A 27,759-nucleotide genomic window follows, 5' to 3' on the forward strand; every position below is an offset into this window, starting at 1 on the left:
TTGTTCCTTTTATAAGAATTAGTCCTATATATAATATTTAGATCAATTTGTTTGACATGAAGCGCTCGTGGCCTAATGGATAAGGCGCCTGACTTCTAATCAGGCGATTGTGGGTTCGAGTCCCACCGGGCGTGTGCTCCTTTTAATATTTTAATGTTTGTAAGTTTTTTTTTAAGAAACAATATGACCATATTATATCATTATTGTAGAGACTAAGTGAATGACTTGTGTTACCGTATATATAGTCATCACATAAAAAATATATGTGTATTATAATTTGATTTTAGTTTGAACCAATTGGGTTCAAGTACTTTTATATATATAAGTATCTATGACAAATCTTTTAAAAATTTAGAAAGTAAAATAATGATATTTTATAATAATATTAAAAATTCACTTTAAGTAACTCACATAAAATCTGCAAAGTGACAACGAAATTAGGAAGAAATAACATTCATATCCAATTTGAAAAGACAGAGAAAATATTTTTAGTGTGGAAAAATCACAACAATCAATAAAAGCATCAAACCCAAGGAGTTGGAGATAGAAGAAAAGAAAGACACTATTCAACCAACTTTGTTATATTTCGAAATTGGACAACTCAATCTTTTACCTTAATAAAATTCAATAACAGCGTTTTCAAGAATGAGATGGATAGGTTTCTTTTTTTTGTTGATAAGTAGAAGTTTTTGCTTCTTGGAATCTTAATATTCAATTATGGATAATAATCTCATCGATTTAAGTGATCCAAACACTGACTATATATAAAAAGACAAAACTAAATAAAATTAGAACTTCAACCTCTCACTAAAATCAGAACCTTCTTCATACAACAACCCATTCAAATCAATATTCAACAAAGACAAAAATTGGGTGTATGGTTGTGTATTTCCAATTACATGGTTGTATTCATTATAGGTAATTGGGTGTATGTAAGTGTGAGCTAATTAATCCATACAATTAATTAGTAAGCAAAAGCATAGTCCATCTATTTTATCCTCTACTCTTCTTAATTTAATTATTTAAATTAGGATTTTTTTTTATAATAGATTTAACCTAAGAAAACTTAATAAAATAATTAATTCAAAAGATTTAGATATAATATACAACCAGGACCTCTATTCTAAAGTGTTAATATATTAATCACCAACTTATAAGTTTACTAATTTAATAGATATTAATTATTATATTAAAAAAGCATCTTAGTTTAAACTAATGAAAAGTTAAGCTTTGTTAAGCTTAACTCTCACATTGCACTAATTTTCTAATGACTTTACGTTATGTCCTATAACAAAACGAAGTATGTTTGTTTGTTTGTTTATTGGAAAGATAATTAATTGGTTCTTCTTCCTTCATTTTGCCAATAATTTTATTTGATCGATGATCATAAAAGTTAAATCTTCTAGTTAAAAGCATATATTTATTTATAATATTTTGCATTGGACTTATTCTAAATAAATATAATTGTGTAATGAGAAGGTGTTTTGTTTTAAGTATATGCTATCAAACAGAAAGCAAAAACGTATCTCAATGCTTATTTTGGGGGGAAGAAAAGAACCAAAAAAATCAAAGTTTTAGGTTTTCAAGTATGTTTCTCAGTTTCTTGGGTGAAATAAATAATGGTGCTTGACTCTTTGGTTCCAATAGAAAACCATTTGTTTTGTTAAAACTAAGATTTATAGTTATAAAAATTGTAATTTTTATCATTATAATTTTATATTGAACTTGTTATTTTTAAACTCTCAAATTTGTATTACATCATTCAAACCCTAGCGTGCTTCATCCATTATCTAATACTATTATTGTTCTATTAACTATTTATATGGACTATATGCTATAATTTTAGAATATAAATTTAATTTAGCAGTAAATGACATACAATAAAGTTGTAAATTTGATAATTCATTTTCTAATTATTGTACCAAGTAACAGTATAATTTTTAATACTTGGATAATAGAGAATGCATTTATATTTAATTTAATCATATAAGTGCAAATAATTAATTAAACCTTGGAATATCCTTTTCAAAATGTAATTATTGAATCAAATTCATATATTTTTTTGATTTTTGTTCTCTACGGTCTTTGGTGGAGTTTTGAATTTGTATCGAAATGCAACATTTTCACATAAATTTTAAGTTGATTGAATGTCAATCTATTATATTTATTAACATTTCTTTTTAAATAACAAATGAGAGTAGAGACATTGAAACCTGGATTCAGATGTAAATTATTGCTAAATTATATTGACTTTAATTGATTGATATCTTAGTTACGAGTATAACCCTATTTTGGATTTGTTTATTGTGTACCATTAGACCACAAACTCCAACAAAATCCTGTGAATCTGTCTGACTTTCCCTACAAATTGAAACGAATCCCAATTCTTGAAAGGGTCAAACTAAAACTTTCCCAGAAAAAGTAAAGAAAACAAAAAAGAAAATTAATTTGTATTTCTCTTAAAAAACAATTGACATTTCAACTTTCATTTATCAACCATCATAAACATAATTTAATTCTAATACTTTAAACTTTTAACCACTAATATTTAGTTTTTATCTTAAAAAATTTCATCAAAATGATTGAGTGTTTTAACTTCTATTACATAATGGGTTGATTTTTATAGTTTACAAATATATTTGATTCTCAATCATCTTATCAATTTATACAAGTAAGAATATTCACTCAAATATGTAAAAGTTTATAAATTAAAAGTATTTTTTAACCTTCCATATCAATACTCTATTTGTATCCCATTGTATAAATTCAGTTTTATAAATATAATGTTTTTTTTTTTATAATACTAGATTTCACATTTAATGTAAATGATTATATAGTAAATGGGAGTGGTACATTTGAACTAACATTTATGCTTTTCTTTTTCTCATTGAAAAAGCCTTTATTCTATTGATTGTAATTTTGTTTAGAAAGATGAAAGGTCTCATATCTGTTTTATGTTTTTGTTTTCATTCCCTTATTTCTAATTGTTAGGGAACCTTTTGAAAAACAAATAAATTTATTTTCACTCTATTTCCCAACTATTTTAGTTTTAGTTTTTGCTTTATAACATTAATCCTATTCACAATTAACCTTTTTTTTCTTTATTAAATCATTATACCAAATTTAAATTCAAAGTAAAAAAAGAGTAATTTTTAGCACGATTTTTTTTCTAGATTCTTTCCAAAACATAAATAAAAAGTAACCGTTTGTAAGATGCACACTAAATCATCTACCATATAGATACAATACAGTTCTTTTTAAAAAACGTTAGATTTGAAATTTGGTTATATTTTATGAATATATTTTTTTTAAAAAATTTTGGAAGAACTAATTTCGAAGTGAAATTTGTACATTTTAATATAAAATTTGAGAGAATAAAAGAAATTATGAAAGAAAGTTTGGAGACATGTTTCATCTTTGGAAAGCGGTGATGTGGCATAATGTTTGGTACAATTAAATCTAAAGTTATATGTTTGATTTGCTGATTTGGAAAAAATAAAATGTCAATGTGGTTTCTTCTTTCTTTCTTATTTAACAAAAAAGAAATAACAAAGGAGGGGTTATTGTTTATTAAAACCAATTAAGTAAATTGGAGGAATAAATATTGCCAACAAATCCTTCTATACTGTCCTTCTTTCCTACTATACATACATATGTGTGTGTGTGTGTGTTTTGATTTTTAAAAGAAAAATAGAGAAATTTTACAGCTAAGGAAATGAAAATGGCCTATTTTTTCATCTCAATCATGTTCTGTGTTTTACTTTCAATACTTTCTCAACTTTTTCCAATGTGCAGACCCCTTTTAGCCCTGCCCTGCCCATGGGGTTTAGGCAATTTTCCTTCTTTTCTTTTTCAATCCTAATTGCAAATATATACACATTTTCAAAATATTATACCATCCACACACACACAATTGGCAATTTGACATGATACTATTTTAAATTGGAAGGATTATAAACTAAAAATTAGGGTAATTTTTGATGGAATGAAGAGTTGTTAGAGACACAAAGTTATGAATAATAATAATAATAATTGAGAAAGAAAAGCAGCTGAATCTAGGTCCATTTTTGGTTTTGTATTTTACATTACTAACAAAAAATTGATTATATATATGCACAACAATTTGAATGAATGATTTGTCCAACTCATCTTGCTCTTTCTTTTTTATACTGTCATTTTGCTGCTTGTGAGATTTTCCTTTCAACTTCATCCAAAAATATGAAAGGAAAAAAAGAAAAAGAAAAACCCCACCAACTATTTTGCTTCTTTTAATGCAAATATGCAAAAAGCATCAAACCCAATGTGCCTTTCTAAGACAAGGGACCATTCATACATATAACCAAATCCTTTATACCTTTTATGTATTTTGTACTATTTTTTGATCTCTTCTGCTTCTTCACTACCCTTTTTTGTTACGCCATTTCATATATTAATACTATTGTTCATATTTCTTACCCTTTACATTTAGCTCAAATATAACATTATTTTCAAAGAAATACAATTCTATACTTATTGTTTTTAACTTTATTAAAAACAACAATTTAATTCCTTTATTATTAAATTTGTAATAATTTGATATGTTGTTTTTTAAAATAAAATTTATAGATATTATTTTTATCCAATAGGCTGTGTTATCTATATTTTCTATTAGTGTTTTTTTTTTTTTAAATCAATCTAAAATTTTAAAATTACGAGAAAAGTATACTTTTCATTTTTTTAAAAATTTGACAAAAAATAATGGTAAAAATTTGTATTGAAAAAACTAGGAGAAAATATAGTCTATTTGTAAAAATACAAAAAATGAAGTGATTATTGAATAGTCTGACTTTGTTTTTTAAATGTACAAGAGATCAAATAAGATCAAACCTCCAACTATAGAGTGGAAGAAAATGCCACTTCTCTTTGTAAGCTAAGTTTTTTTAGGATTGGAATTGCGAGAACAAGGGACGATCAGATTACCTCGCAACAATTCATTCCATATCATAAAAAGTCTCTTCATAATTAACTTCAAACTTATTGTGTAGCAACTTGTTCTTTGTATTTTATAAACATATTTAGACCCTAATATATACATATGAACAAAAAGAAAGTGGACTAAGCGTTGATAAATTTGTTACGAAAGGGAGAATAGATTGTTATAAATTTTAAAGCACACAACTATTAGTTTCATATAAGTTTATAGATCAAATTTGTCTTAAAAGATTTGAGTTTGAGTTTTGCATCATTACAAAGATATCATATCAACAAAATGGAAAAAAAGGACTTTATATGATTGTTAACATTTCAAATAGCATAAACTCAACACCTTGGACAAAAAAATGGAAGCTACAATGCACCGTAATAAACTGAGAATGGAAACGAAGACTCTAACACCTCGAAATTGTTGTAGATCACTATCACACCTATTTTGTTTCTCAATTTCTATCTAAAAGTTTAACTTATTTTCACTTCCACAATAATTTGAAAACATTTATTGAAAGGTTAAATGTGCAACCTTTTAAAGAATAGGAGTAACTTAGATTGATTTTGTGCATTCTTCTTGCCACTTGTACAATAAAAAACAATTCTAAAGAAAAAAGAAGAAATTTTTTCACATAAACTATAATTGAACAATTAAATAAAATACATAAAAGTGATGTTGGATGTGAACTGACTTATCTTTCAAATAATATATATGAGATATGCAACATGTTTGTATATCACACTCAAATGTTCAATCCTAGATTACACATGCTGAATTTTCTTTTACAACTGGAAGAGATTCAGGGAAAGTGTAACCTAGGGGTTTTTTTCTTAAATATATATTTTTTGATCTGAATTATACAAACGATGGAAACCTATTTGAATGACTAATGTCCTACGACGAGTGTGTCTCCAGCACAGTGCATTTCTGGTTCTTTGCCAACAGTGTTTATTCTCTTGCATTAATTTTCTTTGTATTCTTTCTTCTACGAATTTTCCCCCCTACTCTGTTTTGGCGTTTGTCCATATCTGCAGCCACTGTCCTCCTGCATTTAAGACTGTTTCACTGCTTGTTTTTGACATTGATTCAGTACCCATTTTTGTCTTTGTAATCGCTCCTTAAAAAAACTACTACTTTTTCACAAAACCCCATCATCCCATTTCCCATTCATCTTCTTCTTCCTATTTCTCTGTTCTGTCACGAAATTTTCTTTTTAGAGTTATTTGGTTCAAGAGAAATGAGAACCGAAAACCCATCTTCTAATTTTCTTCTTCTGAAATCTTCTTTTTGATGTTCATCTGAAAAAGTCTTCTTGTCGACAAGAAATGGTGAGAGCATTCGATGTTTCTGTGAAATGAATCGAATATCATATTTGTTCTGTATGTCTTGTCTGCGTTGGTTGACTTTTAGTAGGATGTTATGGAGTTTCTATAGTCTATAGTAATGATTTTTGCTGTTCTAGGGAGAGGTGTTTTATGGATTTTTGTTTTGGTTTTAGGAAATGGTAAAGGGGAATAAACAGCAAATTTCTGATGGGGATGCTCAGATTTCCTTAAAGCAGGAGGTATGGTGAAAACATTTGTTGTAGATATTATATGAAGCTTGTAAAGTTGTAATGGGTTTGTTTTTGTAGAAGTTCCATTGTGTTCAATGAGAAAACAGGCACTAAAATCACCGAGCGTTTCGCGGGGTTTCCGGGTTGTGGATTATTTTGGTGCAGTGTTCTTAAAGGAAACCAGTCTGAATATGAATTGACTTTTTAAATGTTTAAATACGTATCTGTGGCTAAAAACAAAATTTCTATGAGCACGTAGAAAATAATCTAAATGGGCCATGAATTCCAAGTGCCTTTTTGAAATGGTTTTAAGCATTTACAAGTTTTTTGGGGAGTACTTTTTGATATGTAATGTAACCTAGCAATATGAAATCTTTGAGAAGTATTGTTGTGAATCGTGATATATAAACCGAACCCATTCTCAATCGAACCTTCATCATATAAGGGTTATTTATTCTATATTCCTATGGTTTTTAATCTGTGTTTAGAACATGTTGTTTGAACCAGATTGTTCGTGAGTTAGGAGTGATGTTTTCAAATGAAACAGTTTTCTTGCTAACACTTGATAGAAAGGCTAAGGCCGTTTGGATTGTTTTTAAGAAGTTCGTGTTTTCCAAAAAAACTCAATTATATTTAATCTCTTTTGATAAAAACTATTAAATTACTCTTCAAAAGCTATTTTGAACTATTACCAAATCACTCTAATTTTTTCGAACATGTTTTGATAATTAGTATGTATTTAAAAAATGCCTAATTCCTAGTGTTTGTTCAGAGGAAATGTATTAATTCTTTTGAATATTTTTTTATTTGATACTAAAATCTATGAAACTTTGTAAGTTGTTGGATATGTAACCAATTAAGTTTGTGAGTCAAACTTCTAGTTCTGATCGAGCTTGTTTGTGATATTCTTGGACGTTCTCCTTAGCATACTGTGTGCTTTTTTTTCCCCTACAGATTCTACAGCTTGAAGAACAATTACAAAGCCAGTTCGCCACTCGCCATGCCTTGGAGAAAGCAATCAATTTTCAGCCTCTATCGCTTTACTCCGCCACCGAAGACGCGATACCAGAGGTAAGTTCATGGCTAAACTTTCCATACATGTAGTTTTATCTGGTTGTATTGTTGTATGTGAATATCCTTGAGAATGCCATATGTTTGGGGAATCCATCCTTGTTTGTTGTTTCATCAAATTCTTGAGATGAAATGTCCATAGTCTTACCAGTTCTCATCATTGTCAGGCTGAGATGGAACTGATTAAACAGATAGCGGTCTTGGAGTTAGAAGTCGTTTATTTGGAAAAATATCTTCTCTCTCTATACCGTCGAACTTTCAATCAACAAGTGTCCTCTTTTTCTACCATGGATGATAGGCTTGAATCATATATTGAGCCTAATAACGTGATAGAAGGAGAACATTCTTGTATTCATTCTGACCATATCGGGTCACCAGAAACTTTATTTGATAATCAATCAAAAGGAAGAAACGTAGTTGAGGAACCAGAGAATCTGTCGCACTTGCATCGCAGCAATTCATCTCTGTCACAGAGATCGCTCGGTTCATCTAGAAACTACTCTCTGTCAAAGTCTATGGCTAAAGCAGTAGATTCATACCATTCCTTTCCATTATCAATGCTGGAGGTAACTTGATGTTGATACATCTTGGACATGATAGAACTTTAAATATGCATCTCTTTCTCATTTGGGAATTTCACATTGTTTTTTCAGCAATCTCGAATTGATGTTCCGAGTTCTACAAGCCTTGGGGAGCATCTCGGTGCCTGTTTATCCATTCGAGTTGACGAGTCCCCTAACTGGCTTTCCGAGGAGATGATCAAGTCCATCTCTGCAATATATCGTGAACTTGCCGAACCTCCTTTGATGAATCACAACAATCCTTCTCCGATCTCACCTTTGTCATCCATGTATGAACTTTCTTCACAAGACTTTGGCAGTATGAGGAACTACGAGAAGTCACTCAACTCGCATTTTGAGAACCCTTTTCACACTGAAGAATTTATTGCACCATATGACACAATGTTGAAAGTGCAATGGATTTCGAGAGAGAGAAAAAATGACTCAGATATCAACCACATGCTACAAGGTTTCAGGTGACTCCTCATTAAAAGAAACTATCTGTTTCTTATGCCTTGACTTTCATATATTTCATTTGTTTATGCTGTTGGCAGATCACTTATTTTTCGGCTTAAAGAAGTCAAACTCAAAGCGATGAAACATGACGAAAAGCTTGCGTTTTGGATTAATGTACACAACACACTTGTAATGCATGTAAGTTCTAAACTTAGCAACAACTGTGTGTTTTTCCTTTGATAACATCATAAAGCCTACTAGTATATGTTTGTTATTCTTTGTTCCACAGGCTTATCTGCAATATGGGATCTCCAAACATTGTTTGAAGAGAATATCTTTGATACTCAAGGTGAGGATAGCTTCTATTTCTTCAATCAACCAAAATAAAATTCTATAATTTCTTCTTTCATTTATCTGTTGTGCTTTCCAGGCTGCATACAATATTGGGGGCCACATAATAAGTGTAGATAAGATACAAAGCTCAATTCTTGGGTGTCGTTTGCCTCGTTCAGGACAGGTATCATCTCAAAATTATGTATGTCCTCAAAATTTGTGTTACTAGTATATATATCAGTACATTCGGTGTTTGACTCATTTGTTGCTTGACTAGTGGTTGCACCTGTTCCTCTCGTCAAAAACGAAATTTAAGGTCAACGATGTACAAAAGTCCTTTCCAATCAACCACCCTGAACCTCGGTTATACTTTGCTCTATGTTGTGGGAGTCATTCTGATCCTGCGGTATGATACCATCTGATAATGCTATGAAATGTGTTAAAACATTTTAGTATTAAGGTATATCCAAACAAACCCGATTTTGAACTCGCTACTTGACGTTTTATGCAGGTACGTATCTATACGGCGAAGAGGGTGAATGAGGAGCTGGAGGTTGCAAAAGAAGAGTACATCCTTTCAAATTTGAGGGTACACAAAGGGCAGAAAATTCTTCTCCCAAAGATCGTGGAGTCTTTTGCTAAGGATTCTGGCCTATGCCTGGAAGATTTGGAGAACACTGTGGAATGTCTAAGGTCCAAGAGGCGGATAAATGACATTCAGCAGCGGCAACGAAAGAAGTTATGGAAGAGTATTGGATGGATACCTCATAACTTCACCTTCAGCTTTCTGCTGCCCAACGAATTGTCATGCCAATCCTTGTCTCGATAGTTTCATCATCAATTTAGTTTGTTTTTCCTCAACGGTATCAAATCGGATAGTGGGAATCCCAAAGTATTCTTTTCGGGAGAGATTCGATCTTGGAGCTACTACATCAACGAATTGTTTGGCGTTCAAGGATGCCAAGGTTTGAGAGGGGTACAGACCCATTTTTATGTACAATGATTTGATTGCAGCTTGGAATGACGGATGAATCATGACCAAAGCCTTTGAGTTTTGATAAAGAAAAGGAAAGGCCTACCGAGAAAAGGCTAATGATGTTGAATTCAAGAGGAAAAGATAATGGTGGTATTTGGACAAAAAAGTTGAGCTATTTGGTTGGTCAAAATAGGTGTAGCAGGTTATGATTCAACTGTCATCCTAAGATGTCTATTGTTTGTTGATGTAATGTATCAAAATACTTTAAGTTTTTTAGACATCCTTTGATTTTGACAGTCTGCTCTAAGGAAGTTTGCCACATGGTTGTTTCCCATTTGTGACAATTGAGGATGGATTTCCCTTTACCCCTACAATTAAACTATTAGATTTAGCCAATAATATCATGTATATATTTTTTATCAGCTATTACACTTTGAAATAACTTTTTTCGTTTTTTAACATCAATCGAAAAGCTATTATATTTGCATATGAGGTCATTTTCATAATTTACAATTTGAATTTAAAATGTCACATCAACATGTCGACCTATTTGATTACAGCGATAAATAATGTGTTAAAAAATCTAAAAATTGATCTTTGCCTTTAAATTAGAAGACATTTTTTGTAGCTCATTTAATCTCACCTAGCTTTTTGTTTAAACTCATTAAAAAGTCTTATAACAACAAAGATATCGTTATTCGAACTACTAGAAACTAAACCTAATTTTACATCTAGTAACATTGTTACGTGTGAAATTATGATAAATGTTAAGATTGGGAAGTATTATTGATTTCTTGGAATGGTGTGTGAGAGAAGGAAAGATGAGAAGCATAGCAATTGATTGAAGCAATATCCATGGGGAACAATGTCCAAATTTGAAGTGTGCGTGTATAGTTATGAAGTATAAACAAAACTACCGTAACTGTTTTTCTTAAGAAAGTGTGATTATAATATAAAAATATATGTGAAGAAAGTGAAGAGAGAGAAGGAAAAAAAGAAAAAAGTCCTGGAAACTCGAATCCCAACAAAGAACCACCCGCCACAGAGTCTTCTCATAGCTTGGCGGTTCTGTGTGACCCCTTTTCTCCATTGTCATCGATTTTCCATATCCCATTTTCTCTTTTACAGCAAACCCTAATCCCTCATTTTTGTTCCTTAAAATCCCTCCAACGGTGGTTCCATTTGGCGAAAGATGGAACAACAAAGCACCGCTATAATCTTAGCTAGAGCCACGGAGTTGAGGCTAAAGATTAGAAGCTCTGTTAACACAACCACCACCACCACTTCCGCGGTTACTTCCCGGGATGATCGCTTTTCTGTGGATGAAAATAATGGCGTTGTTGGTTCGCGCCGGAGTGAGGCTGATGCGAGCGGAGAGGCGGAGGAAGATGAGGAAGCGGTGAGGCTTTTGAATATCTGCGATGCACTTGAATCTCTCGAGAATCAGCTCTCTTCATTGCAGGTTTGATTATTGTTGCTTTTCTTGTTTTCTTGTTTTCTGAATGAAGATTATGCTTCGATTTGGTTTGGTTTCCTTTCGCATTTTTGTTATTGCGTCGATAATGTTGAGAATTTCTGTGGCTTGTTTGATTGATATAGACCTGCTTGATTCTGTTGGTTAATAATTATGTTTGGACTCTCAATCCTATAGAAGAATCCATGATATGCAGTTAGTCTATTATTTTTGTAGCATGTGAAGAGAAAAAGTATACTTTGAGGTACGATTTCGATGTCCATGATAGTCACATATTTAGAACTTAAAATCTTACAAGTTTTCTGACAACCAAATGTAGTTTGGTTTAATACTTGATTGCTCAAAGATAACCTCGGCCAAGTAGTCAGAATATAAAATTTGTTTTGAAACAGTTTAAGGGTATGCAATTACAATTCTACTCACAATATAAAATTTGATTTAATATTTGGTATGATTTTTCCCAAAAAACTAGGAATCATCATACCATCTTTTTAGATATGGAACTATTTTTCTTTTATTTGAAATGTTCCTAAACATATGCTATAGTCTGAAAGCTTGTGTTTCTATCGTCGGTGCCTCGTCACGCTCACTGCCATTCTGTGGTAGTAGAGCAAAAATATGAACGGGGACTGGGGAGCATGATCTCCCTCAATTCAAACATCTTATTTTATATATTTACAAAAATTAGTATTGGACAGTTGTATGGTGTTAGACCACCGGTTATACACACTTCTACTCGGAGGAGCAAAAATGAGAATTCACTGTCTGGTTAATGTTTGACTTCAGTTTATGTGTTCTTTTATTATTTTGTGTGAGGTGGTGTGGGGTCATATATATATGTACGTGTAGGGTATTATTTTGGGCATCTTAAAAGTGAATGTTTGTGTAAACTTGGAGAGTACTGCCCTCTCGGAAGGTGGAGTTGTAATATTTCTGATTATCAATATCAAACCAGTGCTTTCTATATTTGTGTATTTGGTGATTCTTAAATATGGCTGATGGTTTTAGTGCTTCAGGATATGTGTAGGGTTGACGAAACTTAAAACCTTCAATGCCCCACTTCACTGGCATGTTTATTGATATTGCTTTTTCTAGTTTCAATGAGTATGTATCAGTTGTTTACCAAACTGTTATTCGTTCTGGTGTGCTATGCACTTATCCCCGTGGCTCTGTTAGCTTGTTTGACTGTTGGTGGATTTCTCCTGCTCATTGATTCTTGTTATGGTGTGAATCATCCAAAGATGGTGGATTTCATCTTTTTTCTCTTTGAGTTGTGTTAATTTAGTTCGCAAGTGTATCCAATTCTCAGGATCCTGGTCCTTTACTGACAATTAAATCTGGTATAAATTTTTAACTTATAGGTGAGTTTGTCCATGCATAGATATTGAAAAGATTCTATATATTAATATTCTAAAAAGGACAAGGAGAGTGAGGATAGGTTTCCCTCCATCAAAGAACCTATGGGAACCAATAGGAAAGATCCCCAATTGGTTGCACGGAAGGGATAAAATTATAAAAAAGAAGAGGAAAATAGTAATTTATAAAATTAACTTGAGATCTCCATTTGTGAGCTAAAATAATGTACTTATGAATGTTAAAATCTGTTTATGCTGATTTTAAAAGTTCTTTAATTAATGATAGGAATCACTTCTTGTCTTATACATCCATCAATCGTGATTCTTGGCTAAAAGATGTTAAATTTCAATTAAAACACCTACAAAAGAAGCTGCTAAATTATTTCTTAATTTTGACTTTTCATGCCGTATCTTCCTTCATTTTGTAGTTTTTGAAGCCATTTTCAACATGAATCTGAAATTCGACAACAATGATGTTTGTATGTCCAATATAATGGACCTTGAGAGAGAGGCTAGTTACCGTGTTGGTGCAACAACGTTTCATTTGTAGCATAATTTAGATGGAATATTGTTCCATAGAACATCCTTCTAATACTTCTTTCTATCTTCTAATTTGCAGGATTTACAACAACGGCAAAGGTATGAGAAAGAAGTAGCCCTTTCCGAAATCGAACATAGCCGCAAGATTTTACTAGATAAACTGAAGAAATACAAAGGAGGGGACTTGGAAGTGATACATGAGACTTCAGCTTTTGTTGGTGAGACAGTGCAGCACAACCAAGATCTCATGCTTCCTCCATATCCAACCCATCTTGGTAATGGCTACTTATATCCCATCCCTTCTGGACACAAGTCTGTGAGTAATGGGCTAATTGACGCCACGGCAAATAAAGCTACAAATGAACTTAATGAATCAGAAAGGAAACAACCGAAATCAGATTCCTGGAAGTCGAAGAATGGAATGGGATCTTTCATTAGGGTAGCTGCAAAATCAGTTGTTACTATTGTTGGCATAGTATCCATACTCCACTTGACTGGCTTTAGACCCAAGTTTGCAAAGAAAGTTGCTGCTTTGAAGGTTTTTGACATTTTTCGAAGGTCTGCAAGTGAAAATAACGGATTGCACAATGAATGTCCTCCTGGTAAATTCCTTGTGATGGAAGATGGGGAAGCTCGATGCGTAGTGAAAGAGAGAATTGAAGTTCCATTTTCTTCAGTCGTGGCTAAACCAGATGTAAACTATGGAAGCGGGTAACAGTTCAATCCCATGCTCTTGTGTGTTTTCTCTTCAACTATGCTAACTTTTACTTTCTTCAATAATAAAAAAGAAAAGTTTTGGTTCACCTGGTTATATGCAATAATAGATGCTCTAATTATCTGGCATTCATCTTTTGGAAGAAAGTACTGACATTTCAAAGATCATACGAAAGCTTCACTCTTCATTCTTCAAAAGTAGCTAAAGAATCCGCTTCTTAACCTGTAGTTGGAACTGAAAGAACAATTGACAACATCTAACAATTAGTGAGAGATTTTGATACGGTTAATTAAATAAAAGTGTGTTTTGGAGTAATTTTGAATAGAATGAAAAATTTTAAAATCACTCTCAAATACTGTCCTTGTAATTAAGGTTCCATTTGGTTCAGTGAAAATCTGAGAGAACCCATTTAGATTTTCATCTTTCCCCAACTCTAGTAATTTGAAAGCTAATGACATGGGCGAGCTCATGTTGGTCTAATTATTTAAAGATGATGCTTATTTGTTGTCTAAATTTTTAATCAGCATACTTGAACGTTAAACTTTATGTTTATCATTGGTTCATCCCACCAGTATTTTGAAGGCGTTTCGACTCAATCAACCTACACTCTACTTTCTTTCTGTTACTATTTTATTCAACCACAAGTGTGGCCTATTTTCAATCTAATTTTATCATGCTTTATCCACCCACGACTATTTATAGAGTAGTTATTAGGTGATATAATTAAATTCATCTTCATTCTTCAACTTAAATCCGTGGGTTAATTGATAGTTTAAGAGTCACGTGTGTTCAAACTTTAGTTCAAATAGTTTGTAACATAATGTACATGTGTAATGCCAAGAAGATTATCTCTTCGAGCATCTAATTTATAATCTTAATAATTTGGATATAAATTACGATATTTTGTTTCCAAGACATCTTATTTCAAACACGTTAGAAGATAAAATCATCCAGTATCAAGCATGCCAAAGATGAAATCATCCTATATGGAACATTTTGAAGATAGTTATTTAAATGAAAAGGTTGATATTGAAAAAAGAGCTACATATAGAGACAAAATAATATGACACATTGGGAATATTTTGAAAGTATATTCACTCTTTTGTTGAGCTGTTGAATTATGTCCACAAAACAATATATCACCTATGATATCAATAATAAATCATGGGTTTTTGAGAAATACGACATCACATCTACTACTCAGCGGATTCTTGATTTCACAGATATCTTGGTTATATTTTCACCATTGGTTGGAAATGACATTGATGTATCAAGATATATAATTGACATTACTATAAATTGAGCTAATAGAAAAGATGAAAATGGCTATTTATCAAATTGAAACTTATCATACATGATACACTCAAAATTTATGTTACTTTTCCTAAGTGAACGAACATAGTTAAAATGTCTTGAATATGTTATTTGATACTACGAATGATCAAGCATGTGCACGATTTGTTTGGTTATTGAAGTATAATTTGATAGATTGATATGCTAGTATTGAGTCAAGATCTTGGTGCACCCGTCTCTAGTATGGAGAACTTTCGAAAAGTAGAAAATTTATCTACGTTAATCACTTTTTTTTTTTTTTCTCTTTTCATCCTCTTTAGTTATGTTTGAATTGATTGAAGTCGTTATACTAATTTTTGGATAATGAATAAATTTAGAAGCAATCATCATTATTTAAGCATTTAATCCGGTAACAACTTAAATAATTATGACTCCTCTTTGAGTTAATTATGAAAAGATATGTTTAGTCACAAATCAATGCAAGTTCAAGCGAATTGTCATAAACTTATTAACATAAAACCTCAATCACGTAAAAGTAAAAGAAAAAGATAGAGAGAAAGGAATGAAGGTTGACATTAATGATCCTCCACTTTTGAAGCAATCAAAGTTAAGGTATAAGAAGTAAAAGTGAGAAATTTGAAATATAGGGTAAATAAGTTATAGAGAAAAACTTGTATATTATTATTTAAAGTTTAGAGGGTGAAATTGGTAATTTATGTTTAAGGCGAAATATATAAGTGAAGTGAAGTTAAGTTGGTAATCTTTGAATTAGCTGAAAAAAGTTGAAAGATTTATTGGATATTATAATTAATTGCCGGTTGTGGTTTATGGAGTAGGGGTGTATGGGGATAGATGAAAATCCAAATGGGTGCTTACAGTTCTTCACGGACCAAAAATGGAACTTTCTTTGGGACCCATCATTATCCACATGGTATGTGGATTGTGGACGATGCCATTGGTGCCAAGCTCAGGAACTAGTAACTTCTCATCCTTTCTTACCAAACAATTTATAATTTTAGTTTAGTGCCTTTTTCAATTGCTAAATCTGTGCTTCTTCAAATTAGTTTATAATTTGAGCATTTCAAAATTTTCTGGGGGTGCACTAAACAGGACTTAAATTCTCTTCAATGGAGTGTACCTGCAGTTCTCTGGGGTCACCGGCTTTAACCACAGTGCCTTCCTCTTTAGTTAGAACTGCGTTCTTAGAGAAGTCTGTGTTGAATGCTCAGCCCTTGAAGTTATCGAATAAGAAGACATTCCCACTTCCTGGAAGGCTCAAATTTCTTCACACCAGAGCTCAAGCTTCTTCCAGTACGGATCATTGTTCTTATTGGTTTTGGTTTATTGATTCTTCTGTGTTTTTGTTGACTGGTACATTTGATTTCTTGATTATTTTGAACTCATTATAAGCTTGATTTGAGCGTTTGTTGCTGGAATTCTTAGGTAGAAGTAGGAGTACAAATATGTTTTCTGGATAATGGTTGAGTTGGATCAAGGTAGAGTAGTTTTTATATATGTGAAGATACGAATGTTATCTATTTAGAAAAGAAACGAGAGATACAGAAACGATTTGGGTATCCCATTTCTGAGAAAGGATAATGGAACTATGCATAAAGTAAGGTACCTAGATAAGAATTTATTAGTACTGTCTCAGTCCGGAGGGGGGGTGATTAAATAGAAAGTTTATATTGAATATTGTTATGAATAGGAGGGTGATTGAGTGAAGACAAGGAATTTTTTAGTGATCTAGGGCTTGAGTTAGCAAACTCAAGACTGCGGTTCAAAGTGCCTTAAGCTTGGATTATCTCGTATTTCTTCATAGGCATATTTCAATTTGTCCATATCTCATTCCAGTTCGAAAGTCTCCTAAAAGGTTTCTTCAAATTGCTCATATTTGCTCGTGTTCTGAATTCTTCTGGGAGGCATTTGGAGTGTATAAAATCTTTAATAAGCTTGCTGGTTGTTTTTTGTTCACTGCTATATGGTATTAACAGAATAATTCACCATCTACAAAATGTTCTTGTAACCTCCAATAGCCTTTCAAGCATGATTTTTTGTCTTACTTTGGGAGAAATGGATATAAATATTGAAAAGGATAGAAGAAAACTCGGTCCGTGTTTCATTGTTAATTTTCAAGATGACAGTTTTGTAATTGTTTTTTTCTAATAGAATGATAAATTATATTTGTATGGTTTGTGATCTTATGACAATCGTATCCATGTTTTAAACATTGTTTTTAAACATCCTCCTGGTTTTTGGAAATTGCAAGTAGTACTTTTTAATTTAAATTTTATAGTTAGTTTAGTGCAATTGACAAACATGACTTAGTCTATTTTTGCAACCTTTTAATGTAAAATTATGGTTGGTAGATTTCACCTATCATGGAGGTGTTTTAGCTTTTCTCAAAGTTCAGGTCTGCAAATGACAAAAGTTGTATTTCGCAATTATCATCCAAGCAGATGGTTCTTACTACTTCCTTGCCGTTTGTAGCTCACATTTCTTGATTTTGACAAGGCACAAGCAATTTTAGCTCAGGGGCAGCTCCCACAATTTCAAAGAAGGAAGATTCAAAAAACGAGGATCTTGTATTTGTTGCTGGTGCTACAGGAAAAGTTGGTTCAAGAACGGTGAGGTAAGTTCGATCTCCTTCTTCATATTGGAGCAATTCATCTTTCAGTTGATCTCTGGATGCTATATGCTAAAGAGCTGTGAATTCTAACCAGGGAGCTTTTGAAACTTGGATTTCGGGTAAGAGCCGGTGTAAGGAGTTCTCAGAAAGCAGAAACTCTTATTGAGGTAAAAAAACATTTGAGTATTGATAAAAACATTTCACTACCATTTTTTTAGTAACAGCTTGTTTTTGATAAAAAACTTTATTTATATGCAGAGTGTCAAAAAGATTAATCTTGATGAAGGTAATGCAAGTTCGAAAAGTCCCCCAAACCCCACCCTTATACCCATAGCATCTATTTTCTCTTGTATCTACTTGTCAAAAATGTAAAGGGAATACTGGATATTCTTGAACAAAAAAAATTCCAAGAAAATAACAGATAGTTTTTGGTCTTTAGCCCAGCTGTAGAAAAGCTTGAAACTGTGGTATGTGACTTGGAGAAACCAAATCAGATTGGAGCTGCGATAGGGAATGCATCAATAGTTATTTGCTGCATTGGTGCAAGTGAGAAGGAGATTTTTGATATTACTGGACCTTATCGAATTGACTATCTGGCTACCAAAAATTTGGTTGAAGCAGGTAAGAAGATGCTTTTTGGGTGCTTTATTTTTAATTTTAAAACATATGTGAAATAGGAATACTATGGTTCTCTTCATTAGAACCATACCTTCCAAGATGCAAGATATTTTAATCACATAAGAGATGGATAAGAGAGGAGAAACAAAATTATAGAAATGAAGAAAGGGAAAGATAGAAGAGAATATGAGTGGAATTTGGGAAACTGAAAGGAGAAACACAGCAATTCAGTAATCAGTTAAATATTTAAGTTTACAATCTTAAAGATAGTAGACAAATATCCAAAGATGACAGTAGTCTGAAATATCTACTATTGTCATGACTAACAACAATATTTCTAGCTATTCAACGCCAATCAGTCAATCACATATGTTGGTGTAAATGATTCTAGTATTTGATTCTATTATACTACCGTTTTTAATAAAGATGTATTGTTCTTTTGGTGGAGCTTACTAGCTTTTAATGCATCAGCTGTAAAGCTCTCATATTTAACCTCCTTAAAGTTCTTGAGGTTAAGAGGAAATGAGATTGACAAAATTTCTGCATGTAGCAACTGTTGTAAAAGTGAAGCACTTTGTTCTGCTTACGTCCCTGGGAACCAACAAGATTGGATTTCCTGCTGCCATTCTTAAGTAAGTGTCCATGGATTAGTTTTTCTTTAATGATTGATAATTTTTACTTTGTTGTTTATTGTAGTTCAGCTTTCACAAATGATGAATTTTTTTCGTTCCATAATTTTAATGTTAAATAATAATTTTGGTAACTTGCTTCTAAAGTTTGTTTTGGGGAGTCCTATTGTGGAAAAGGAAGGCAGAAGAAGCATTGATTGCAAGTGGTCTTCCTTATACAGTAAGAAAATACTAGTACCTGTTCAGTATATATTTGTGGTGTCTTAGAGACAGTTTGATAGTATTTTTGAATGTTGTTTCCTTTTTCGAAAACCATGCTTATTTATTAATATTAAAAAAAAATGTTTTTGAATTCCTAGACCCATTTTAGAAACTTAAAAAAGTTTTCAAAAGTCTAACTTTGTTTTTAACAAAATTTTGTTTTTTTGAACTTTAATAAGATTCCAGAAGTGTTTTCAGAAAGTTATAAAGTGATCTAGGAAAATAATGGGTCTAAGTAGTTGCCAATTGGTATAACCTTAAAAAGTCGATTTCATCAAAAGCAAAATAGTTATCAAATGAGCGTTCAGTGTTTGATTTATTTAAAATATGTTTTTCAGATAGTGAGACCTGGAGGCATGGAGAGACCTACAGATGCGTTCAAGGAAACTCATAATACTACTCTTTCGCCAGAAGATACCTTATTTGGTGGTCTAGTGTCAAACCTTCAGGTATATTTATAAATTTTGATGTGCCAGATGATCTCAATCCTGAATGGCTGTAATTCTAATAACATTGTTATCAGCATCAGTGAAGCTACAAATGATGCGGAATTATGAAAGACCAATTTTATATGCCACTATAAGCGTTTTTGTTCTCTTTATTAGCTAGATTTGGATACACGCCGGTAATTGTCTAAAGATATGTATTCTCACAAAACTCAAATGAATTTTTAAAACAATTTCTGCATCTGGTAAACTCTCAAATCTCAATCTCTGAACCGTTTTTGCTTTACTATTGAGACTTGTTAGATTTAGTGGGTTGGCCCAAGGGAAGATTTGACCTAATATTTTTTTCTTTTTTATTCCTTACTGTAGCCTATTTATTTTCCCCCTTGTATCGTTTGTTATTATCAGAAAATAATAAAAATAGAGTTTTGCACCGTGGTTTTTCCCTAAACTTGGGTTTCCACGTAAAAATTGTGTTTGCTTTTCGTCCCTTTTTTCAATATGGTATAAGATAGTGATCAAACCCTAGATAACACAACCCATGATGGAAACCAAACAGAGGAGACACCCGCTGGTATTAGCGCCGACGTCGATACTCGAATTAGTGCCGCCATGGATGAATGGTTCCGCCGTCTTTAGACAACGTCGGGAAACTTAATTCCGCAACTTGTTTCATTGTCTGTGTTGCTAGAAACCACCCATGCGCTGCTACTGGAGTTACACACCCCGACCCATCCTATTCAGACGCCGCCGGCTGACCTAGCTATGCCACCTTTGTCTTCATTCGCGGCCTGTAGTGTCCCCCACGTGTCAATTCATGTGCTGTCACCTAATTTCGACCGGCCACCACTACTATAGTCAAATCCGTATGCCCTTCCACCCACTGAACTTAGTTATCATCCCGATGTTAGGATCCCAACATTTGAGGTTGGTGAATCTTCGACACGTTCCGTGCAAGCTTCTGCTTCTTCTTCGGGTACAACTCACCAACAACTGGAAGGGCTTTGACAACATATTGCAGCAATGGAGGATACCTTAGGGGTGACATCCAACACTTCGGGTTATGGCCTTCATACACCTATACCGATGTATTCTCAGAATCTGATAACTTCGTTCCCCACTTTATCCTCTTCTTATGTGACTAATACAATGACACAGTGTAGTGTACATGATATTTTTCAGGGGAAAAATTGAACGACAATAGCTATTTCTCATGATCTCAATCAGTGAAAATGGTTCTCGAAGGACGCCATAAATTTAGTTTTCTGACAGGAGAAATACCTCATCCTCCACCTGGAGACCCATAGGAAGAAGGGATAGGACTTTTTTTCTTCGATCCACATTGATCAACAGTATGGTGCCACAGATCGGCAAAACCCTAACTGTACGCTGCAACTGTTGAGGATATTTAGGACTCAGTCAAGAAACTATATTACAAACATCATAATACCTCTCACCTTAGCAGTCTCAGTGATGGTTGCAATACTTTAGATTTGAAGAGATTGACAGGATTTATGACTTTTTTGGTGGTCTTAATCCTAAGTTTGATGTAGTTCAAGGGCGTATACTAGGCTAGAGACCAATTCCCTCCCTGATGGAAGTTTGTTATAAAATCCGCCTCGAGGAGAATTGCACAAGTGCTAAGAGCATTTCGACAACTCCTACTATTGATTTCTTGCTTTTAGTGTGTGGTCCTCTGCTAGTGGCAATGACAAGCACAATGGAAAACCAATTCTTGTCTATGAGCATTGCAAAAGCAATGACATACCAAGGAACAACGTTGGAAGTTACATGGTTGCCCCCCAGTAGGTAAGAAACACTCTTCCAATGACAAACAGAACACAGAGCGGGCGTATCTTAGTGAGTCTACTAGCGACTTGATCCACATGAGAACTAGACCGATCCCATTCCTGCTACTTTAGGTGCCATTGTCCAATTAGGTATCTTTTAGTTTTATTAGTGTTGATGGGAAGAACTTTTGGATTCTGGATTTTGGCGCCACAAATCATTTTATTGGTTCCTCTGAACACTTTGTGTTCTATATTCTATGTGCTGACAACAAAACAATTAGAATTGCAGATGACTCCTTGGTCCCCATTGCTGAGAAGGGAAAAATTTCTCCCAGTGTAGGGCTCTCCTTACATAAAGTTTTGCATGTGCCTAAAATTGCTCATAATCTGCTATCTATAAGCAAGATTACTCATGAGTTAAACTGCAAAGCAATATTCTTATCAGATTTTGTCTCTTTTCAGGACTTGAGCTTGTGGAAGATGATTGGCACTGCCTGGCATAGTAGGGGACTCTACCTCCTTGATGACGATACCTCTTCAAGTAGCATTTCTAGGACTAGTCTTTTATCTTCCTATTTTACTACTTCTGAACAAGATTATATGCTGTGACATTTTCGTTTAGGCTACCCTAATTTCAAATACTTGAAACATTTATTTCCTCATCTTTTCTCTAAACTTGATGTGTCTACCTTATCTTGTGACGTATGTATTCGGACTAAACAACATCAGGTTTCTTTTCCTTCACAACCATACAAACCAACCCACCCTTTCACACTTGTTCATAGTAATGTTTGTGGACCATTCAAGATAACTACCTCATCTAGGAAACGGTGGTTCATTTATTTTGATGACCATACCCGTCTTACCTGGGTCTTTCTCGTCTCTAACAAATCTGAGGTCACCTCTATCTTCAGGGACTTCTATAACACCATAGAAATGCAGTTCCAAGATTGCTATTCTGCAAAGTGACAATGATCGTGAGTTTCAAAACAACACCCTCAAAGAGTTTTTGTCCTTCAAAGGCATTGTCCACAAAAGTTCTTGTGCCTACCCCCCAACAAAATGGGGTAGCCGAGCGGAAAAATCGTCACGTTTTGGAAGTCGCTTGTTCTCTTATGTTGTCTTCTTCCTTACCTTCCTATCTCTGGGGCGATGTTGTTCTCACTGCAACCCATCCTATCAATCGAATGCCTTCTCGTGTCCTACATCTCTAGACCCCGTTAGAGTGTCTTAAAGATTCATATCCCTCTACTTGCCTCATTTCTGATGTTCCTCTTTGGGTATTCAGATGCACTGCCTATGTTCATAACTATGACCCTGACCCATCTAAGTTTACCCCTCGGGCTCATGCATGTGTTTTTGTTGGTTACTCTCTACATCAATGAGACTATAAATGCTTTCATCCGTCTTCTCGTAAGTACTTTGTCTCCATGGATGTTACCTTTCTCGAGAATCGTTCTTTCTTCTTGTTAGCCTACTTCAGGGGGAGAGTGAGAGTGAAGAGTCTAATTCTAACTAGATGATATCCTTAGAGTCTACCAGTCCTACTCTCGTTACCATACAAAACCTAGATCCTCACAACACAGTCCTACCTACGAAACAAAATCCTTGGAAAACCACTACAGGAGGAGTCTGTAAGGCCTCCCATCATTCATACATACGTGAGAAAGGGTAAAAAGGGGAATGCAATTATTATTAATGAGCAAGGAAAAGAGGTAGAGTAAAAAAGTGAAAAATCCGTACAGAGTAGGGCCAACGGAAGTAGAATTTTGGGAAAGTCTTTAAATAGTGAAAGAGAGGGAGGGGGTAGCTAGGTTTTCTTTTATGAAAGTTACGGGGCTAGGCTACTGTAGCCGCTAGGAGTCTCTTTTTCCTGTAAAAGGGAGGTTCGTATGTTCTTTGTGTTTTTCCTCTATCTTTATTAGCTTTGTATCGTGATCTGTGAACATTTTGGCATTTATATATAAATAATACTTCAGAGTACCGTCTCTGTTTGCCATTGGGTGTTTGTTATTTGATATTTATGGTTGGTAAGGGTGTCTTATTTGATATTTGAGGTTGGTAACCTTGCAGAGTCTTAGAAAGGAAGTTGGGTTTCCTGCTAATCAGCTGACTCCGGTCCAAGATTCTGAACCTTTAAGAGATCAAGGTTGATTCACATATTGACAGTAAAATGAGTGAAAGTGAATAGGTCTGAGACAACTATTCTTGAAAATATAGGTGAACAGGGTTACTGAGGTTAATTTTGATGGAAAGGGCAGTAACGGGGAGGATCGTTAAGAAAATATCAGCAAGTATGATCCGTCTCTTGATCTGCCTATTGCACTAAGGAAGGGTACCATGTCCTGCACTAAGCATGAAAAACAATTGTAGTAGGGAGGATCGTTAAGAAAATCTCTATAAGATGGATCAAACAATTTTACTGTTAGTGTATAGCAGATGCACACCTTTATGTATAATTTTTTTCTCAAAACTCAACCTTACGACCTACTCAGAAACTAACCAATGAAGAAAAACAATTTTTGTGGATCTTTAATTTACTATGGGCCCTTTGAGTGCTGTCACATGACTTTTACCGATATATAAAGTCAGCACTCAACATAGCTATATGTGGTTTGGCACTCACATTGGTGCGTGTACTTTGCCTTTTCTTTATGGAACTACTGTAGGTTTCAGAACCTTGTGCTTGTTCTTAATGGAAAAATGAAAAAAATGATAATAAAGAGAAAGAAAATATAATTTTATATTTTCATTTCAGGTTGCAGAGCTATTGGCATGCATTGCAAAAAATCCTGGTCTTTCATACTATAAAGTGCTAGAAGTAATTGCTGAGACAACTGCACCATTGATTTCCCTGGAGGATCTTCTTAAAAAAATACCATCTAAAGTTGCAAATGTTTTCCCAGAGAAGGTCAGTTGTTTCTGTATGTAGAAGGGGAAAAAAATCCTCGTAAGAGTTCATACAATGTTTCATTTTTCTAAAACATAGGCTCATTTTATGTTCTTAGTTTTAACAATTCATGATAACCTGCAGAGAATAATTTTGTCAGAACAGCTTCATATGTACTTAAGTATATCATTTAGATTTGCTTGCATTTGAACTCGGCACCGAAGTTATTAAAAGTTGCCTTTTGATTACTTCATATATCTTGGAGGTTATGTGTATGTTTTCGTCCTGCTGCATTTAGTTTATCACCAGACTGATTGGGAAACTGTGACAGAATCAGAGAACTGAAATAATATTGAAATATGAAATTTACAAGAACCAGGAGAAAACCTAAGAGATCTAAACTAGTATTGACTCTCCCTCTCTTGAGTATTCTTATTTAAGCTTAAAGCCACCAAACAATTATCTACTTCTATCCTTTCCCGCTCATACTGTGTTTAACAAATCTCCCTAACAAATTTTCTAACTAATTTCTAACATCTCCTTAATCCCCTAATAATGTCCGTAATTTTATCCTAATAGCATTCTTATCAAACTTATTATTCAAAACCCTGAATCAACAACCTTACCTAAACGATTTTTTTTAAGTAAAAGAGAGAAAAAAAAAAAAAAACCAATCAAGTTTCTTGCTGATTAAAAATCTAAAACCAATATTTATTTTCCTTTAAAAAGAGCAACACTAACTAAGTCTAGTCTAATTGACTGCTCTTCTTGTCAGTTTTTTCCAATCGATCCACCCTTATTTGTTTGTATATTTTATAATTAACTAGATGGGAAATCTAAAATGTGTTTCTATTCACAAACGATCTTCCAAATAGTTCATGAAATTAGATACTTGCTGGATCTGTGCTAGGAATATGGTGCTGCACAAACTGTCGACTCATCTCCAAAACAGTCGAGTATTGCCAAAGAAAAGGAGTCAGCCGAAGAAAATGTGACAGAACAGCCACCATCTCAAAGTGTTATATCAGAACAGTTGAGCATCACAAAGGAAAAAGAATCAGCAGTAGCAAATGCTACAAAACAGTCATCATCACCCTACATTGCGTAAGACAATAGGGAAGCGGAAGAGGCTGGTCTATATTTCTTGAACTTTTCTTTTTCTCCATATGCAGAGCAAATGTTCAAGTCATCATGCTCAAATGCCTAGGTTAACAGCTAATAAGATAGTAAGAATGATAAATGAAGTCTGAATTGGTAGGTTATTTCTCCAGTATATATATGATTATCTTGTCGTCTTATGACTGATTTTCCACACCAAAGATGATAAACACTGAAGAAAGATTGTTATTTCTGTCCATGAATTTTCCACGACCGTAGGTTCTGTGAAAATGGTATATTATCCTTGGCAGTTAATAGTTACCTTTCATTGTGTCTTCTGCCAGGTATGAGGATTTAAAACCTCCAACATCTCCTACTCCAGCTGCACCTGTTGGGAAAAAAGATTCAAATGTTGTCGAAGGAGTCGCATCTAGTGCTCAAACTAGTTCAGTAGAGGCGTCTTCTGAGATTGCTGAGGCAAATCCCCCACCTGCACCTGCTCCTGAAAAAGCAGTGACATCGAAACCTCTCTCCCCTTATACAGCGTAAGTGTCTTATATTAATTAACTTTATAGTGAAACTCTATGGTCCAAAGAAAGAACATCATTGCCAGTTCGTTTCCACTGCTTGCATTAAAATCAACGACCACATGCAAAATCCTGAGGGGATATAGAGTTCCACTTCCAATATTCTTACATCTGTCCAATATTCTTACATCTGTTCTCCAATATTCTTACATCTGTTCACTGGTTGACAATATTTTTTATCATTCCAATTTCATTACTTTGTATCATCTTTCTGATCTTGCACTTCATATTATTTCTTCCAGATATGAAGATTTAAAGCCTCCTACATCACCATCTCCTAGTGTACCTTCCCTATCATTTTCTTCAGCATCTACCTCAAACGGTCCACCTCAACCTGCTACCTATGCCATAAACAGCACATTGGCGATTCCAGAGGCAGAAGACTCAAAGAGTGAAGCACATCTTCCCAAGCCGAAGAAACAACCACTGTCACCTTTTACCATGTAAGTTCCTTCCTAGTTGTTTTATGTTCCTGATATAAGAGAGTCGGTGTCTGGGAGAATTCTTGAAAAAATGATTATGAACTCATCAAGTCTGAAGTAAAAAAGAGGAGCCTTTTATATATGCTGCCCAGCTAATGAACAGAGCTGGATAATTAGAAACCAGCTGAATGACAAAATGTGCAATAGTAAAACATCAGCTAGAAGGCATACTTCAAACTAAGGAAAACCCCAAAAGGCCCTTACAACACTGCCTTAGTTGATTTCTCTGAAAAAGTTGCATGCTATATTATACAAAATTTCAACCAGCTGATAGGGTTAGTTTTTGTTTAGCGTATAGATCGAGGTTGAACACCAAAAATTTAAGTGAATTCTATGTTATTGATTTGGAAAGGGTAAAAGGTAAACAAATATGTTTTCTCATTTTATATTTGATCAAACCAGGTATGAGGATTTGAAGCCTCCAGCATCTCCGACTCCATCTCTTTGAAAATCTTAAAGAAAGAGCTTTCAGTTTTCTGCTAGTTACAATTTGGACAGAGACAAACAATTGATGAGGGGTGATACTGCAGAGCATATACATCTTTATATGTAATAAACCAACCTTTCGTGTCTGAAGAACATTTATTAATTTTTCCCGTCCAGATTCCATAGATAATGACACCGTTGAATGTGCTTTTGCAACCCCCAAGTTGCTTATTGTTTTGGCTGTAATTTCTATCAAAGTTACAATTTTGATGGCATTAGCTTCATTCTGGTCGTTGAACTATACTGGGTTTTTCCAAAACACAACTATGTTTTCTCTGAGGAGAAGTCAATCAATGGTGTTCGACAAAAATTGGAAGAAATCAATTGGGAAATTCTTTTGAAAATCGACCAATGATGAATGTAAAGTCAGTTGAAATTATGTTGGTTTTCATGAACTTTTGGATTTGGGTTTTTACTGTTATAATCCAATGACGATGAAGGTCCAAATTCTTGTCTTCTCCATTCACGTATTCATAAAAAACGAGCATTTGAAAAAATAGCAAATTTATTTTTAAATTATTAGAATAGCAAAATTTTCATTTTAGGTTATAT

At 33.6% G+C, this 27,759-nt stretch overlaps 3 protein-coding genes and 1 non-coding gene across 5 annotated transcripts; all 4 read left to right on the forward strand.

Moving 5' to 3' along the window:
- Window positions 1–61: 61 nt before the first annotated feature.
- On the forward strand, window positions 62–134 carry TRNAR-UCU. Its single transcript has one exon. It is a non-coding gene; the product is annotated as a tRNA-Arg (tRNA).
- Window positions 135–5,812: 5,678 nt separating this feature from the next.
- On the forward strand, window positions 5,813–10,340 carry LOC101203131. 2 transcript variants are annotated; one of them, XM_031888369.1, is made up of 10 exons: window positions 5,813–6,291; window positions 6,462–6,527; window positions 7,473–7,589; window positions 7,757–8,155; window positions 8,243–8,625; window positions 8,704–8,803; window positions 8,895–8,954; window positions 9,036–9,140; window positions 9,216–9,344; window positions 9,450–10,340. In XM_031888369.1, the coding sequence occupies exons 1-10, from the start codon at window positions 6,289–6,291 to the stop codon at window positions 9,765–9,767; spliced, it is 1,680 nt and encodes a 559-aa protein (XP_031744229.1). In that variant the 5' UTR covers window positions 5,813–6,288; the 3' UTR covers window positions 9,768–10,340. The 2 variants fall into 2 exon arrangements, with proteins under 2 accessions (XP_031744229.1, XP_011658927.1); XM_011660625.2 differs by having other exon boundaries at window positions 5,819–6,291; window positions 9,036–9,122.
- A 539-nt stretch (window positions 10,341–10,879) lies between these two features.
- On the forward strand, window positions 10,880–14,094 carry LOC101211812 (plastid division protein PDV2). The gene is made up of 2 exons (XM_004136958.3): window positions 10,880–11,376; window positions 13,363–14,094. The coding sequence occupies exons 1-2, from the start codon at window positions 11,107–11,109 to the stop codon at window positions 13,996–13,998; spliced, it is 906 nt and encodes a 301-aa protein (XP_004137006.1). The 5' UTR covers window positions 10,880–11,106; the 3' UTR covers window positions 13,999–14,094.
- On the forward strand, window positions 13,858–27,551 carry LOC101212052 (protein TIC 62, chloroplastic). The gene is made up of 15 exons (XM_004136959.3): window positions 13,858–13,994; window positions 16,128–16,268; window positions 16,402–16,602; window positions 17,806–17,923; window positions 18,015–18,087; window positions 18,179–18,206; window positions 18,365–18,541; window positions 19,089–19,170; window positions 19,315–19,387; window positions 19,767–19,877; window positions 24,423–24,575; window positions 25,465–25,658; window positions 25,997–26,197; window positions 26,482–26,682; window positions 27,124–27,551. The coding sequence occupies exons 2-15, from the start codon at window positions 16,187–16,189 to the stop codon at window positions 27,167–27,169; spliced, it is 1,740 nt and encodes a 579-aa protein (XP_004137007.1). The 5' UTR covers window positions 13,858–13,994; window positions 16,128–16,186; the 3' UTR covers window positions 27,170–27,551.
- Window positions 27,552–27,759: the final 208 nt, after the last annotated feature.

Source organism: Cucumis sativus, chromosome 7, assembly GCF_000004075.3.
Source record: "Cucumis sativus cultivar 9930 chromosome 7, Cucumber_9930_V3, whole genome shotgun sequence".
In the NCBI taxonomy this organism is placed as follows: domain Eukaryota; kingdom Viridiplantae; phylum Streptophyta; class Magnoliopsida; order Cucurbitales; family Cucurbitaceae; genus Cucumis; species Cucumis sativus.

What these genes read in the sequence shown, in the direction of transcription:
- LOC101203131 (XM_031888369.1), top strand. An exon ending in TTCCATTATCAATGCTGGAG is followed by an intron (nt 8,156 to 8,242) that starts GTAACTTGATGT and finishes TTGTTTTTTCAG; the next exon opens with CAATCTCGAATTGATGTTCC. An exon ending in GAATATCTTTGATACTCAAG is followed by an intron (nt 8,955 to 9,035) that starts GTGAGGATAGCT and finishes TGTGCTTTCCAG; the next exon opens with GCTGCATACAATATTGGGGG.
- LOC101211812 (XM_004136958.3), top strand. Translation starts at nt 11,107, where the DNA reads ATGGAACAACAAAGCACCGCTATAATCTTAGCTAGAGCCACGGAGTTG. An exon ending in ATCAGCTCTCTTCATTGCAG is followed by an intron (nt 11,377 to 13,362) that starts GTTTGATTATTG and finishes TCTAATTTGCAG; the next exon opens with GATTTACAACAACGGCAAAG.
- LOC101212052 (XM_004136959.3), top strand. Translation starts at nt 16,187, where the DNA reads ATGGAACTTTCTTTGGGACCCATCATTATCCACATGGTATGTGGATTG. An exon ending in GGTGCCAAGCTCAGGAACTA is followed by an intron (nt 16,269 to 16,401) that starts GTAACTTCTCAT and finishes TGCACTAAACAG; the next exon opens with GACTTAAATTCTCTTCAATG. An exon ending in GTCTAGTGTCAAACCTTCAG is followed by an intron (nt 19,878 to 24,422) that starts GTATATTTATAA and finishes TTTTCATTTCAG; the next exon opens with GTTGCAGAGCTATTGGCATG.